The sequence below is a fragment of the Alnus glutinosa genome, chromosome 5 (assembly GCF_958979055.1).
Source record: "Alnus glutinosa chromosome 5, dhAlnGlut1.1, whole genome shotgun sequence".
Taxonomy (NCBI): domain Eukaryota; kingdom Viridiplantae; phylum Streptophyta; class Magnoliopsida; order Fagales; family Betulaceae; genus Alnus; species Alnus glutinosa.
Window position 1 is genome coordinate 138,001 of NC_084890.1, and position 15,468 is coordinate 153,468.

At 38.4% G+C, this 15,468-nt stretch overlaps 2 protein-coding genes and 1 long non-coding RNA gene across 3 annotated transcripts; 1 reads left to right on the forward strand and 2 right to left on the reverse strand.

Moving 5' to 3' along the window:
- Positions 1-3,185: 3,185 nt before the first annotated feature.
- On the forward strand, positions 3,186-3,959 carry LOC133868153 (uncharacterized). The gene has a single exon (XM_062304974.1). The coding sequence runs from the start codon at positions 3,186-3,188 to the stop codon at positions 3,957-3,959; it is 774 nt and encodes a 257-aa protein (XP_062160958.1).
- A 3,021-nt stretch (positions 3,960-6,980) lies between these two features.
- On the reverse strand, positions 6,981-10,898 carry LOC133867695 (E3 ubiquitin-protein ligase WAV3-like). The gene is made up of 3 exons (XM_062304461.1): positions 10,551-10,898; positions 10,223-10,327; positions 6,981-8,958 (listed from the first exon to the last, which is right to left on the reverse strand). Exons 1-3 carry the CDS (start codon positions 10,698-10,700, stop codon positions 7,594-7,596), a joined length of 1,620 nt encoding a protein of 539 aa, XP_062160445.1. The 5' UTR covers positions 10,701-10,898; the 3' UTR covers positions 6,981-7,593.
- Positions 10,899-12,968: 2,070 nt separating this feature from the next.
- Positions 12,969-14,160, reverse strand: LOC133867612 (uncharacterized). The gene is made up of 3 exons (XR_009900119.1): positions 13,839-14,160; positions 13,430-13,525; positions 12,969-13,319 (listed from the first exon to the last, which is right to left on the reverse strand). It is a non-coding gene; the product is annotated as an uncharacterized LOC133867612 (long non-coding RNA).
- Between the last annotated feature and the right edge of the window lie 1,308 nt (positions 14,161-15,468).

Below are 15,468 nucleotides of genomic sequence, written 5' to 3' on the forward strand. Positions count from 1 at the left end.
AGTTGATTGTAAGGGAAGAAGTGGGGGTTTACTGTTATTATGGAACTCGGATTCCCATCTGGACATCCAAAATTTCAGTAGACGACACATTTATGGTGTTTTTTTGAATCAAAATAAAGAGCCAATTTGGAAGCTGACATGTTTTTATGGGCATCCGGATGTGCCGAAAAGAGTGGAAGCATGGAATCTCCTTAGACATTTATCCCAACTGGATCCTATACCTTGGATGTGTATTGGGGATTTCAATGAAATCCTTGAAAGCTCAGAAATAAGTAGCATTTCCATCAAACCTCGTAGTCAAATGTAGGCATTCCAAACTACTCTAGGGGACTGCAATTTAGCTGATATGGGATTTCATGGTCCTAAATTCACTTGGTGGAATGGAAGACACAGAGCAGATTGTACTCGAGAAAGATTGGACCGGGCGGTGGCTAATCCTGCTTGGACTCGGATGTTTGATGCTGCAGAGGTAGAAGTTTTGGCTATTAGTGTTTCGGATCATCATCCCCTGCTGGTAAGTGTTTCTCATTTGGATGCCATCAAATGGAAAAAGTATCACTTCTTCAGATATGAAGCTAGCTGGACAAAGAAACAGGAGCATGGAGAAATAATTCAGAAGGCTTGGAGAGTAAAACAAAGGATGTCTGACCCTTGGAAGATGATCCACCGAAAGTTGAATGGGTGCAGGAGGTCTTTACAGATATGGGTACGAAAATCAGAAAATAACATTGCTTCCCAGATTCAGAAGAAGTCATTAGAGCTCCACTCAATCCAAATGGAGGCAAACCCAGAGACTATAGAGAAAGAAATGGTGGTCAAGGAGGAGCTGAACTCACTTATTGAACAAGAGGACCTCCATTGGAGTCAACGGGCAAAAGAAAACTGGCTGAGGTATGGGGATCAAAATTCTAAATATTTCCATACTTGTGCTAGTCAGAAAAATTGCAGAAAATATATTGAGAAAATTAAGGATATGAGAGGTAGGCTCTGTCAGTCCAAGGAGGATATTGAATGTGCTTTTGTCCAGTATTTTGATGACCTCTTCACTGCGGGAAACGAAACTGACTTGGAGCCTTGTCTGAATGCCATGGATTGTAAAGTGACTCCAGAGATGAATTCTAAACTTATGGCTGAGCCTACTGTGGAGGAAATTCACACTGCCTTACACCAAATGGCCCCCATGAAAGCTCCTGGCCCGGATGGGTACTCGGTGTGTTTTTATCAGCACAATTGGGCAACTATTCATATTGAGGTATGCTCGGCTATTTTCTATTTCTTTCGTACTGGGAAGTTGGATAGTAATTTGAATAAAACTTATGTAGCTCTCATTCCAAAATCCCAGCAACCTGAGTGTGTATATGATTTTAGACCCATAAGCCTTTGTAATGTGCTGTATAAGATTACTTCTAAGGTTCTGGCTAACCGTCTTAAACTAGTATTACCAGACATTATATCTTGTACACAGAGTGCTTTCATTCCAGGTTGTTTGATCACGGACAATATTTTGGCGGCATTTGAGACTTTACACTCAATGCAGACCCGGATGTGGAGCAAAACTGGTTTTATGGGTCAAACTCGATATGAGTAAAGCCTATGATCGAGTGGAATGGTCTTTCCTAGAGGCGGTCATGAGGAAGCTGGGTTTTGCGGAGCAATGGATTACTCTTATAATGGCCTGTGTTCGGTCAGTTTCCTATTCCATTCTTATTAATGGCGGGCCAGTAGGAAATATCCAACCTTCAAGAGGGATTCGCCAAGGAGATCCCATTTCTCCATATCTCTTCCTAATTTGTGCAGAGGCTTTAAGTGCTCTTTTACAACAAGCTGAAAGAAAAGGGATAATCACTGGTGTTCCAACTTCGCCGCGGGGTCCTAGATTGAGTCACCTCTTCTTTGCGGATGATAGTATTATTTTTTGTAAGGCGAATTCCGTAGAATGGAGAAGAATTATGAAGATTTTGGACATTTATGAAAAAGGGTCTGGCCAAAAAATTAATCTGCTGAAGACGTCCTTATTCTTTAGTAGCAACACCAGCCAAGAAAGGAAACAGGAGATTTTGAGACTATCAGGTCTAACGGAAACAAACAGGATTGATACCTATCTTGGTCTTCCTTCTTTTGTGGGTAAGTCTAAAATTCAATCCTTTGTATTTATTAAAGATAGAGTTTTGAAGAAGATCAATAATTGGAAAGTTAAATTCTTGTCCCAAGCTGGCAAAGAAGTGTTGTTAAAAGCTGTGATTCAGGCGATTCCTACATATAGCATGTGTGTTTTTCAACTTCCTATTACTTTATGTAAGGAGATTAACAGTTTGATGCAGAATTTTTGGTGGAATCATATGGCACATAGCTCTAAAATTCATTGGATGTCTCGAGAAAGAATGGGACGCTCCAAAGCTGTGGGAGGTCTTTGATTTCGCGATTTGGTGCTGTTCAACCAAGCCCTTCTAGCAAAGCAAGGATGGAGGCTAATCCAAAACCCTTCTTCTCTTTCAGCACAAATCATCCGAGCCAAGTACCATCCTTGAAGCTGTTTTATGGAGGCTCCCCTAGGCTCTTAGCCTTCCTTTGTTTGGAGAAGCATTTGGAATTCAAGAGAATTGTTGTCGCAAGGCCTAGTTTGGCGTGTGGGAAATGGATGTAATATTAAAGTGTGGGGGGACCCTTGGCTCCCAACTCCATATACTTACAAGGTCCAATCTCCTCCCTGAATCATTGATAGTCAATCCATGGTGACCTCCTTAATTAATCATTCCTCCAAGAACTGGAACGAGGACTTACTTAAAGAAGTCTTTTCTGAAGAAGAAGCAAAAGTTATTGCTAACATTCCACTCAGTCCTCTACTCCCCGAAGATAGAATGATTTGGCATGGAACTGCAAGCGGGATTTTTACAGTGCGGAGTGCATACCATCTGGGCAAAGAATAACATGAGAGAAGAGCAGCCCAATGTTCCAACGGGAATACAGGGCAGGACGTGTGGAAGACTTTATGGGCAATGGAACTGCCTCATGCTGTGAAAATGTTTGTTTGGAGAGCTTGCCAAAATATTTTGCCCACTCGAATGAATCTATACATGCGAAAAATTATAGAAGAAGCAAAATGCCCATGCTGCGAAGTAGAAGATGAGACTTTAATTCATGCCCTCTAGACCTGCCCAATTGCCCAGGATGTTTGGGGAAGCAAAATGTCTCCTTTCCAGAAGTGCTATGTCTCAGAGGTGTCTTTCAAGGAGGTGTTTGAAGACGGAATTCAACGTTATAGCAAGGAAATTCTGGAGCTGTTGGTAGTTGTGGCCCGTGGAATCTGGTTTAGGAGAAATAATCTAGTTTTTGAAGGAGCCTTTTCCCACCCAGATGATGTCTTCTCAGCTGCTATTAACTTCATTCGGGAATATAAGGAGAGCTTGGTAAAGGACAAGCCATTGGTGCAATCTGAAATGAATCCTGGTATTAGAAGAGACACAGCAACGTGGAGTCCTCCCCCGTATGGCTTCATAAAAATTAACTGGGACGCGGCTATTAATAAAACAAAGGGATGGATTGGTATGGGTATCATTGCCAGGGACTATTTGGGAAATTGCTTGGGAACCCGGAGTCTTACAAAAATTTTACAGGCAGATGCAAAGACTGCAGAATCTTTAGCAGTGTTGGAGGCTATTCAGTTTGCTAAAGAAGCTGGTTTTTTAGAGGCTATTTTTGAAGGAGATGCAGCCAATGTTATTGAAGAGATAAATTCAGATCCTCCTTATTTGTCGCGTGCAGGCCATATTCTCGAAAGTATTCATGTTGAGCGGCAAAGTTTACATACATGTAGTTTCAATTTTGTTTTTCGTGAGTCCAATTATGCAGCACATTGTCTTGGTAAAGAGGCTGCTCGTATTATGTGTGATTTGTGTTTGCTGGAGGATACTCCTACTAGTATCTCCAGTATTGTTCTTAGGGAAGCTATTTCTCCCTAGATCCTTTTTGAGGGTCAAGTATTTTTCGTTTGGTGATCAATGAAGAGTATGAGAATTTTTGTTCAAAAAAAAAAAAAAGGAAGGTGTTAAATAAGCATTAAATGAAGATAGTCTCACATGGGAAAAAGAGAAACTATAGTTGACATTTATAAGGCCCAACACACTTTAAGCATTTAAAGTAATGCTTGGGTGTATACTCTTACGTGTATACTCTAGTACGGTGCGAAGCACCGGACGCACACACGCGCGCGCGCGTGTGGCAGTGGGCTGTAGGGCGCTAGTGGTGCTTTGATGGCACACTTGGCACTTAGCTCAGAGCGATCTAATCATGACCTTTCAATTTTGGATTGTCATGATCAATCGATCTGGTGGTTTAATCTAAACCATAGGATGCTTCTTAGGTAGATCCAGTGGTTGGATTTATTGGACCATCACTAAAATAAACTGTAAGGTCAAATCACATTTGATCTAATGATTGAGATTAATTAATAACGATCTAATTGTTATTATTAAATAATCATAGACAATTATTTGATCTGATGGTCATATTTAAATGTCTGTTAAAATAGCAGTTTATGACTGTTACTTAAGCAGTTATGGGCGGTTGGATTATCAATTATTTTCAATATAATGCAGAAGTAACTGCTGTTCAGTTATCAAAAAAATACAGAAGTAACTGCTGTACAGTGATTAATAAAAGAGATAACAATTTTTTTTTTTTTTTTTTTTTTTTTTTTTTTTTTTTTTTTTCTACAGTTCTTTTTTGATACCTTCTGGATTTAAAAAAAAAATAAAAAATAAAAATCAAAAGTCTATGTCTGTCTCTTGATATAATAGAAAAATCTAAAAGTGTTCGGGTTTAATTTCGTTTGTGCAAAACACAATTAAACAAACATATGATTCTGGGCTCTATTGTATCATGGAGAAATATTTGCTGTAAACCCTTTACATATCTTTCTGGTGGGGGCAAATAATATTTTAAGGAAAGCGACATTGTAACGCGCTTTAGAAACATTTCATTTTTCTGCATTCGTTTACTTTTTCCAACAAAAATTTCCCCTCCCAACGCGGCTATAGATCCAAAAGAAAGAAAAAATTTAAAAATTTAAACTTAAAGCCACGTAGAACGGGTGGGATAAGAGTAGGATGGTGGTGTATAAAGAAGCATTTCTCGCGAGTCTTATTTCTTTCTTCCTTTTCTTTTCTATGGCTAGTTGCTGTTAGCATATTTTTTTCATTTTACTTTTTCTTAGTGACAGATATTTAGGTATATTTTAACTTTTCTATTCATACATATTTGGGTACCAAACTTCACTATAACATTAACTAAAAATTAATGCAATTGTCGTGTAAGTTATGCATATTACCTTCATTTATTTCGTGCAAAACACATATGGTATTCTCGTTACCATTTTTCTATATTCCTCCCATAATTATAAATATCATATCAAATTTGTAGTTAAATGATAACAACATTTGTTTATAGTATTCTAACACTGGTTCTCTTTTTATCATTTCTATAAGAGAAATTAAGTGAGAGGTTAAAAGAAAAAGACTGGGTATGAAGCGGGTTTATTCGATTGTTGTGTTGTTAACTTGGGTTTGTGTGCTCTCCATCTTTTGATTTTTCATTATTTGAACTTGAAGCAGGAGATGCATATGATATTTTCAACCTTTAGCAAACCTCTAATCTAATCATCCCGTTATTGTAGAACATTTTGATTATGTAATCTGGGTGTGGAGGATACTTTTTAATGTTACAATCTTTAGGTTTTTTTTTTTTTGGATGGAGGTGACATTAACGTTACATGATGACTGGCTTCGACGGAATCTGCTCCGTAATATTCCGTCCACTGCCCTAAACAAATTACAAATATTCCAGCAATCTCGTCCTTTCCTCTACCTTATTTTGAAAAGTAAGTCTTTGGATTTCTTTTTTGTTGTATTTATGTCACGAGATTGAGATGGCTAAGAATGAGTGGGCGAGAGAATAATAACTACCCCGTCCCTTTGTTTTTCTAGTCTGTTGTGTCCATTCCGGTGCTGCTGATTGGCTGCCAAAACTTTATTTTAAATTGAACCAAAAGTATAAAAACAACTGGCCTTAATTGGCCTTGTCAACTACGTACCGTTTACCATCTTTCTTCGGGCTATATTTTATTCAGCACCAGGGAGATCGAGTTCCAAATGTAGAATGCCCTTTATTTTGGACGGGCTTCCTTGTGCAATAGGGCAGTCTATTTGGGCTCCATTTATTTGAGATAGAGGTGAGATTCAGGCTGATCTAACATCTATCGGAGCAAGCAAGGTGGGGATTCATTCAAGCTGTTCAAACAAACACCTATATGGCATGGGATCTAAATCTCTTTATTTTGGTAAGAGTATTGCAGTTAATTAGTCTTGGTATCAAGTCCCTTAAGATGCTCCATTATTAATATTATTACCATTGGAAGCCGGCAGCACTCCCGGTCCCCACCCCACCAGACGTGTCACATTCTCCTACCTCACAACTGGCGTATATCTATTATCTCTATCAGCCTCCTCTGTCTATTTGGTTTATCTTTATCATACGGAAGTGCTGTCTAAAAGAGTTATAAAATATTATCTGTTCGTCACTTAGGACTGCCTCTCCCCTGCACTTAGCAATTCTCATTCAAGGACCACGTAATTAAAGAGCTACAAGCCTCACATTGTCCAATATACCGTCGCCTTACATCAAAAACTGTTGCTACTTAATTTCGTTGGTGACATTGCAGTTTATTTTTTACACCCATTTTATACGGATTAATAAGTGGTTTCTCATGTCAATAACTTTTTTATTATTATTATTATTTTTTTAAAAAAAAATCACTTAAAACACGCCACATTAATATCATTATTCAAAAATATTCACTAGGCCTCTAGAAGCAATCAAGGATCTTGAGCATGCAAGATTCGATCAGAGCACCATGATGGTTTTTCAGCACTAAAATTCAAGAATTGCCTCAAAATCTACAACTGTCAAATTTACAGAACACATGATTTAGTATAATCGGAGGCAAATAGGTTTAAATTTCAAAGGCACTGGTGTTTCGAATTTACACTTTTTGACAAGTTGTTTTCACCTCTGTTCCTGCCAACTTTATGGACAACAGATGAAACTTTTACAATTATGTTCCTCTTATGACTGTAACGCAGAGGACTGAAAAGAAGAATTTCACTCAATCATAACAAGATGAACACTTGAGCTTAATTTTCCATGCTACATGCCGTACCCAGTGATGGCATGGGGGTTAACTTGCCCTACATTCATGTCCTGGGATTTCATCTTAGCTTCACCCCAAATCAAAGATGCAGTGGTTGAGTCCAAGTTTACTTAGACATGCATCATCAATCCCAACAGTAACTGAAGTATATATCGTCTCTTAAACAACTGGATGACAAGAATAAGAAAAGAGAGAATTATCAATTCAAATTCTTCATTGCAATGGTAAGGGTATATATTGCACATCTCAGTGGTGTTTTAAGCTTAGCAGCTCAATCAAGTAACCAGACTTAACATTGGCCCTAGATGACTGAAATCGTCTTCTAAATGGTTGTTGATTCGTATAGACATACATAACATACAAATCTTTGTTGGGTAAGTTGGATGAAGTCAAAGCCTGTAGCCATGTAAATGCTTAGCCCATCTTCTAGCCATGTAAGGATCGTGGTAATCCCAACTTTCAACGCTACTAGTCCTCCCACCAATGCTCACATCCCTCCCTGCGCTTGCTGTTGCATTACTTTTATCCCCTACACTCACTACAATTTCCCCTGTTCTAATGCATTCGTCAACTTCACCCTCCACGTAGCTATATCCCACATGAACATCTCCATACTCTCTCAAGTCTAATGCAATCCTCATTTCTTCACCACCTTTTAGTTCTTCAATCCTTATGATTCTACAATTAACTTCCTCCCCAATTCTCAACTGGATATCTCTAATGACGCCTCCTAACATTCTTAATAGGAACTGTTCAAATTCATGCATGACGAACCCATTTGAAGTGCCAAATCCAAACCCCACATGAAACCTATGGATTGGAATGGGCACTTCCATATTGATGGCAAGGCAAGATCGTGTTGGACTATCAGACAGATGCAGGATAGAGGACTGTGGATTTTTGTGGACACGATCTTCAAGTATCTTAATCCCCTTTTTAAGCCCTTCAAATGGATCTGCTTGCCCCATATAGAATAGACGATCAATGACTTGTAGGGCAGTCCGCTTTCCATAGGATGTCATGCGCCTAAGGGGAAAGGCACGTGGTACAGCCGATGAGTAGGTAACAATGGCTAAACGATCAATGGGTCTAAGGGAGAACACCACCAATGCCATCGATTGCTTGAGCAGCCTCAGGTGTGGCCCATTGGGGCTTGCAACCAAGACCAAGTCAGTTGCTTGTTGATGTGCCAACTTCACTGAAAGAAAAGCTCGATTTGAGGAGGTGCACATAATATAAGGTGTTTGCCTGTTAGGTGACTGCAATAGTGATGATGAACCGCAAGTCAATCGATGTAGGGGTGGATGGTATGGGCATGAGGTGCGACTACTAGTCATTTGCATAGATGAATGAAAGTTGGGAGGCGCACTAGGTGGAATGGGCAGTAAAGAGAGATAAAGGCGGGGACGATTAGGCAAGTGATCGGGCTCAATAGGGTCATCGTTGTCATAGCGGGCAGAGCGCAAGAAAGATCGCCTGTGGACACGGAAAGTAGCAATGGAGTCATCAAGGAGTCGGAGTATGGGATCATTTTGGTTGCAAGAAGAGAGTGAAGCATAAGGAGGGTTCAGGCTGCGAGGCAATTGGGTCCAATGGGCACGACAAATGGGGCAGGTGACACTACCATGGCGAACATTAGAGGAGATGCAAGCAAAGTGGAAAGCATGAGAGCATTGGGCTGTGAATATTGCTTGCCCTCGGCTGCTTCCCCTGCTGTTGTAACTCAAAGGATCTAGACATATTGCGCACAAGTTCTGCCACATGAATCAACAAAGATGAAGGTATTAAATCAAGGGAGACACAATTTAAAGTAATAAGCAGATAAATATGACAAAAGCTCAAAAATGAAATACAATTGCACTTTTCCTTTTAGAATTGATAAATGGTTTTCTGGATATCTACCTTTTATTCTAGTCTATGTCTATTATAACAAATTCCATAATTTCATGGCAACTTTCTAAAAGAAACCCAGAAAAGAATCCTATTCTAAATGCTAATGGCCTGAGTTTATACAAAACAATTTCACTGTATAATGATGCTATAGAGCAAGTGATCTAGGATGTTCTAGTGGAGTAATACAGAAACTGTTAATAATTGGGAATATAAAAATAAAAAGAAGTAATGAGAAAGGCTTGGCAAGATAATTAGCTTTCAGCAAAAACGAGCCAGAGATATGATTACAAGTTTTTCTGAGATAGGGACAATTTCTTTTAAGTTTGGGGATTATGTTTTGTTGGGTACTGATCCACAACAATTGTCCCATTTGTTTGAAGGCAGAGGACTAGTGAAAATCCTACTTAAATATGATGGAGAAGAAATAGTACAACTTCAGGTTTGGGCACTCAAGGTGGTGTTTTGTGGTTGGTAGATTCAAAATTCAAGACAATCATATTGAAAGAGGTAAATGTAAAATTGGTAGAGGATGGGTAGGAATTTCACCCTTAAATAGAATAGTGGTTGAGGAAAACGTCATAATGATCGAGTGCTTTGGGCAGGTGGGGCTTTCAAAGTAGGTTTTGCCGTCCACATAATAGTGGATTCTTCAACCGCTCCCTCTCTCTGGGCCTAGGCATCATCAATCAACATCCACCAGGATCCCCTAAATTCTTCTTAAATTTGAGATTCTCAAATTTTTTAATCTTAGCCGTCCATTAGATCCAAAGTAGAAAACTATCCAAAACCCTCTTTCTCTCTCTATTAAATCTCTCTCTCTCTCTCTCTCTCTCTCTCTCAAGTTGGAATGTCGAACAACTCAATCGGTATAGTAATTAACCCAGAAGTTTCCGGAGAACTCAAAATCCGTTGGGAAAGTCCACAACAGCCGCCGGGAAAACTAAAACCACATAAAATTTCCAGATTTCGCCGGATACATGCAGACGACAAGCACCCACGCCACAAACAATGCTGGCGAGCACTGGTTCCGGTTGCAACAGTGATGGGAATCACTACAGACGCCGCCGGAGACCATAAAAGAAAAAGAAAAAAAAAAAAGGAGATTGTGGGATGGGGAATGGATACCTTAGAAGCAGGGACGTTGTTGGTGGATGATTCTGATTCCTCCGCAACATCTTCTCCTGTGCTCTTCTTTGCATTTGTTGGAGTCACAGCTGAAGAATCCGAGATCTGCCCAAAACATTGAAAAATAACAACATAGAAACCAGACCCAGTTGTCATTATTCATATATACGGTCTTGCCTTTCTTAAGATTTACAAAGTAAAACAAACTCTTGAGAGAAATCTGCATAGAATAAAAAACAGAAAAGGGGACTACTTTGGGTCGTGAACTTGTGATGGCAATCTTTGATCAGAAAGTGAGAAATGGGAGGAATGGAGAGGCTTTGCTTACGGTTTGAGTAGCGCTAGTGGTATGGAGGCCCCCTAGAGCTTTACTCCTGGAGAAGGAGCCGCACGCATATGCTGCCGCAACCACCACCTTCCGAGCTGCTTTTCTCAGTTTTGATGTTGCTCCTCCTCCTCCTCCTTCTCCTCCTCCCATCCCTTTTATTATATCTTCTTCTTGAGATGCTTTGAAGTCTCTAGGACTTGAGAATTGGAGGAAAATAAAGACGCGGAGTAGGATGGGCAGACAAAGCTCTGTGCCAAGTCTGCAATTTCAAATTTGTCACAGGATCCCACCTCTGGCTGCTCTTGCTGAATTTGAATTATTATTCTTTTCAACACACGATGTTCCCTACGCACACACACATATATATATATATATATATACACACACACACACAATCTCTAGTACCTGGAACCCTGTACATTGCTTGTGCGTGTATACTTTCTCACCAATAAATATTCGGATAAACTTCCTCTCTGCTTTTTACTACTACTTCTCTTTTGTTTTCTACCATTTATTTCTATCTTTAACCTTTTCTTTTTCCTTCTCTCTCTCCCTGTTTCCTTTTCTTTTAATAAAATAGTTTGTTTTATTAATTGTGGTCCCTCTATTTTGATCCATCAAGGATGACCAAAGCTCAAAGAACTTTCAAAACAAAAGTCCTAGAAACTCGAAAATGCCGAGTGCATTCATTAAAAGGATACTATTGACAGTATTGAGACCTTGGGGAATCTCTCTTTTGCGACTGACATATGGGAAAGCTTTCAACGACCCTCTTCTTCACATCAAAAGAATGAAAAGAGTAAAGGTCCCCAACATCTAGCTATCCTACAAAGCAGAAATATGTTTGATTTTTTTTTTTCTTTGATATATAGATCAAAAAAAAGTTTGACTGATTACATAACTATTGTGCATCTTTGACCCTTTCAAATCTGTTCAAACGGGTCGAAGTAGATTATGAATGATGAATTTGTTAAAGACAGGTTATGTCTAATTTTTTATTTTTTTTTCCTATCCTTCTTTAGTTACATCATTTTCTTCCTAATCCATCATCATCCTTTCGTATTTATTTGATCAATGTCCAATGATTCGTCCAGCTATTGATTGGTCAAGCTGTGGCATTTTATGATAACTTGATGATGTTTAGTGGAGGAATAAATAAATAAAAATAGTTTAGGTGTACCTTCTTCCCTTGTATAGTTGTATGTAATCTTAATCATAGGTAGACTTGTGACCAGATTTGATGGTGTTATCGCTTACCAAAAACCCTCTGTTACTACTTTAATCTCTGTTCAATCACTAATGGATGACCACAATGCCTTGGTACTTGATAATTTTTATAAAAAACAGAGCAATTTTCAAGGGATGAACTGTTAGATTTATGCAAAGGTATTCTCATTTTGTTCTTAACAAGTGTGAATTGGTATAGAAAAACATACCTCCATTATTGTTGGAGAAATGTTAGACATCTTAATACTTTTTTTTTTCTAAAATTTGGTTCCAACATGATGTGTCATAATCCTATGAAATTGTGGCACATTTCTCAAAATGATAGATCTCATGAGATTGTGACACATTATGTTGGAATCAAATTTTTAAAAAAAGTGTTGGCGTAATGAGTCTGGCATGCTCACAAATAGCCACGGCCAGAGAGTGGTTGGAGGTCATGGACTGTGAGTCAGCCGGTGACTCAGCGTATGGAGTATTCTCGGACATTCTAGAAGAATAATTAGTTTATTGCTCATTTACTCTTTTACCCCTAGATTCCATTTTCTGTTTTAGAAGGCAGTTAGAAGAGAGAGAAGGGATGACACTCTGCTAGATTGATTCCACCAGACCATTTATAAATAGAATGCTACAGTAAGAGAAAAGGCAGAATTGATACTTGAAATATTGTATTGTAAGCTTCACCTTGAGAGTCAGAGCTCTTCAGTAAAATTCCTCTGCATTTGTCTCTTTTTCCTTGCATTCTTGCTTGTTAATCGTCCCTTTCATTAAAAAACCCACCACAGTTGGAATGTCTAGCATTTATCTTCTTGTTGTGGAATGGCCCCTCTAGTGATCTTTATTGCTTCAACTGTTGTATTGATAGCTGTAAAACAAAGAACGGTGTATTTTGTGCGTGTGTGAAGGAGTAGTCTGGTACTCTCTACTTTTAATTGACTGAATGCACGGTGATAATAGAATTCAATGGACTAATTCTATTTATACACGGAATGAGAATATAGACTTTCTCATGTGCCCAAAAATTGGCCTGCCCATCGTGGGTCCAAAACAAAAATGACTATGCTAGTCCATTCAAAAAGGAAAATAAACACAACATGAACCAAATGCTTCGGTGACTAGAATAGAAAGCTCAAATTGTAAGAGCCTTTTTCAAGAAAATTCTCTTCTTTTATGAACAAACACATGCGATCCACAAAAACAGTCAATTTAATTTCTTTTTTAATAAACCAGAACATATTTCTCGTGTATAACCCGTCTCCAACATTATGGGAAGAAGCTTCTCTCGAAGCAGTCCATAAATTTATTCATCCTGAGGATGATATTTGTCCCCAACAAAGAATACATTACTCTTGAGTCTTGCCCTTCACTTCTATCCTACTAAAACCAGGAACTTTCTTTGGATTCCTCTCTTTCATCTTCTTCTTCACTTGTGAAAACTCACCCCATTTTTTGCATGCCTCAAACATTAGCTTTTGCTCGTTATTTTACAAGAGGAGATGCTATTTGTCTTAATACCATTGAACTCCTTTAAGCCCAAGCAAACACCTGATTTTTGAGGAAACATGTTATATAACCAGTGTTGGCATGTCCAACATAGATCAGCATCGGATAAAAACTGAAGAGAAACAAAAAAGAAAGAAGAAAAGTAAGTTCACCCTTTTGGGATGGATCCCATGCATGATGCTGAAGAAACAGCTAGCGGCTTCGAGAGCATTTGTCTGGGATTGTTTTCCTGCGTATTTGTTATCTCCCTGTTGATGAAATCAATACCTCTATATATCAAGAAGACGAGAACTTTTTTTGACTATATACTAAGTATCGATATTTGGGTCCGAATTCTGTGAGGATTTTCCTCAGACATATGATGTGACAATACTGGAGTCACAAAGAAGAAGTAATCCAATGCAAGAGCAATAGAATGAGGAAAGGAACTAACTTGAAAATAACTTTTGGGTCCAATGGCCATCCGACTCTTAACGAACGATGTATTTACATGTGGTCGAAGTAGGAGTATATATAGATTTGTAGAGGGACAGACGCGAGAAAGAAAGATAGAGAGCATACCAACAAACAGCCGACCTTCGTTCAATTGTCTCTAACTAAGAAAGGCTTTAGATGTACGTTCTCCGAGTGAGGAGTAGCTAATGCTAATATGCATAGCTAGCCGTCGATAGTTCAACGTTCAGAATCAAAAGTAGCAGCAGCACACTGGCACCACGGAAGCCTCAACTTGAAATATGCAGACAGAAATTCGTTTGGCCCTTGATAGGAGTTTTTGGTAACGCCACGCAAGCAACTATGGTAAATGAGAAAGGATTGGTTTTCGTTTCTGTTTTTTCTTTTGATTCTTTTATTTTTTTCAAAGTCATGAATGAAATTGGTCCTATTGAGCCTCAACCAGAGAAAAGCCATTTTATCAAAATAAGATTTTATAGAATTAATTAGTGAATGTGAATTTTTAAATGACGTAGCACCATGTATACGATTAGATTTAACAAAAATAAATATTAAGCATGGAATGATTCTTCTCCATTTCACTTGAAATATGTGGGGCGTCTACTAACGGATACGACATTGAGCATGTGTTGCCCTCTGTTAGGGTATTGCTCTCGACATCTTTGGTTAAGTGACGCATATTGATGGGGTATGGTTCTGGCCAAGCTTGCCACCAAATTCCTCGCTTTCTACTAAGCTGTGGTCATTAGTTGGTGTCGTGTCGAATTACGTACTTACTGGTAGGTTAAGAACGTTATCGAGTTCCTTGTCGAGAAAAATGAGATAGTTATTCTTTGCACCATACTCCCAATCGATAGATAAGCAATTGGCTCCTTAGCTCTTATGACTTAATCAAGTTTTGTGGTTTGGGCTTGACTACCCCGATCCAAATTGTGGACTCCTGGGCGGCATTCTCGCTGGACGGATGAATATTCGGCATATAATTTATTAAAAAATTATTTCAATTTTAGAAAGTGATAAAATTGGTTCTTGAATTTTTGAGACTAAATGCTCATGTCCATCAGAATATATTGAATCTGGCTACAGGGTACATCATGATACAATTATTAATAATATTCTCTTATTTGTCTCAATTGATCTCGACAGGTTTAAAGCTTAGAACACCACCACCTCTATTTTGCTATTTAAGAAGTCGTAGCCTGTAACAAAGGTATATACTCTTGCAATTTTTGCCACTAATTATCATCTTTTATCGAATATTTAAAGCTTTGATGAATGTTGGGGGTATTTATCAAAACTTACTGTTTTTTACGATTTTTGTATTCCTTCTAGTGATGATATACAATCAATGTTTGATATATTGACTCCATGAATTATGGTAGGATATGAATCAATGGTCCTTAAATGTGCACTTATCAATTAGAATTTGCAAGTAGAAGCTAATAAATTTCATATTTGCAACATACTACCATTTATGAATACTAATGAGTACTTTTATCCGCGAAAAGACAATTGCACAGTTTTCTTGTAATCCCAAACTTGCATGTTGACGGGTGTACACGGTCAAATATATGAAATATTATTTATTTGGTAAAACTTTTAAGAATTAGTTAAGAATTTTTTCAAATTTCAGATCGGAGATGTGAGTGGAATTTCTTGTGGCACGCACCCCGATGGCATTCTAGTGAACAAGTATGGTCGTAGGATTGTTTTTGAGGTTGGATGCTCGGCTCTCTAG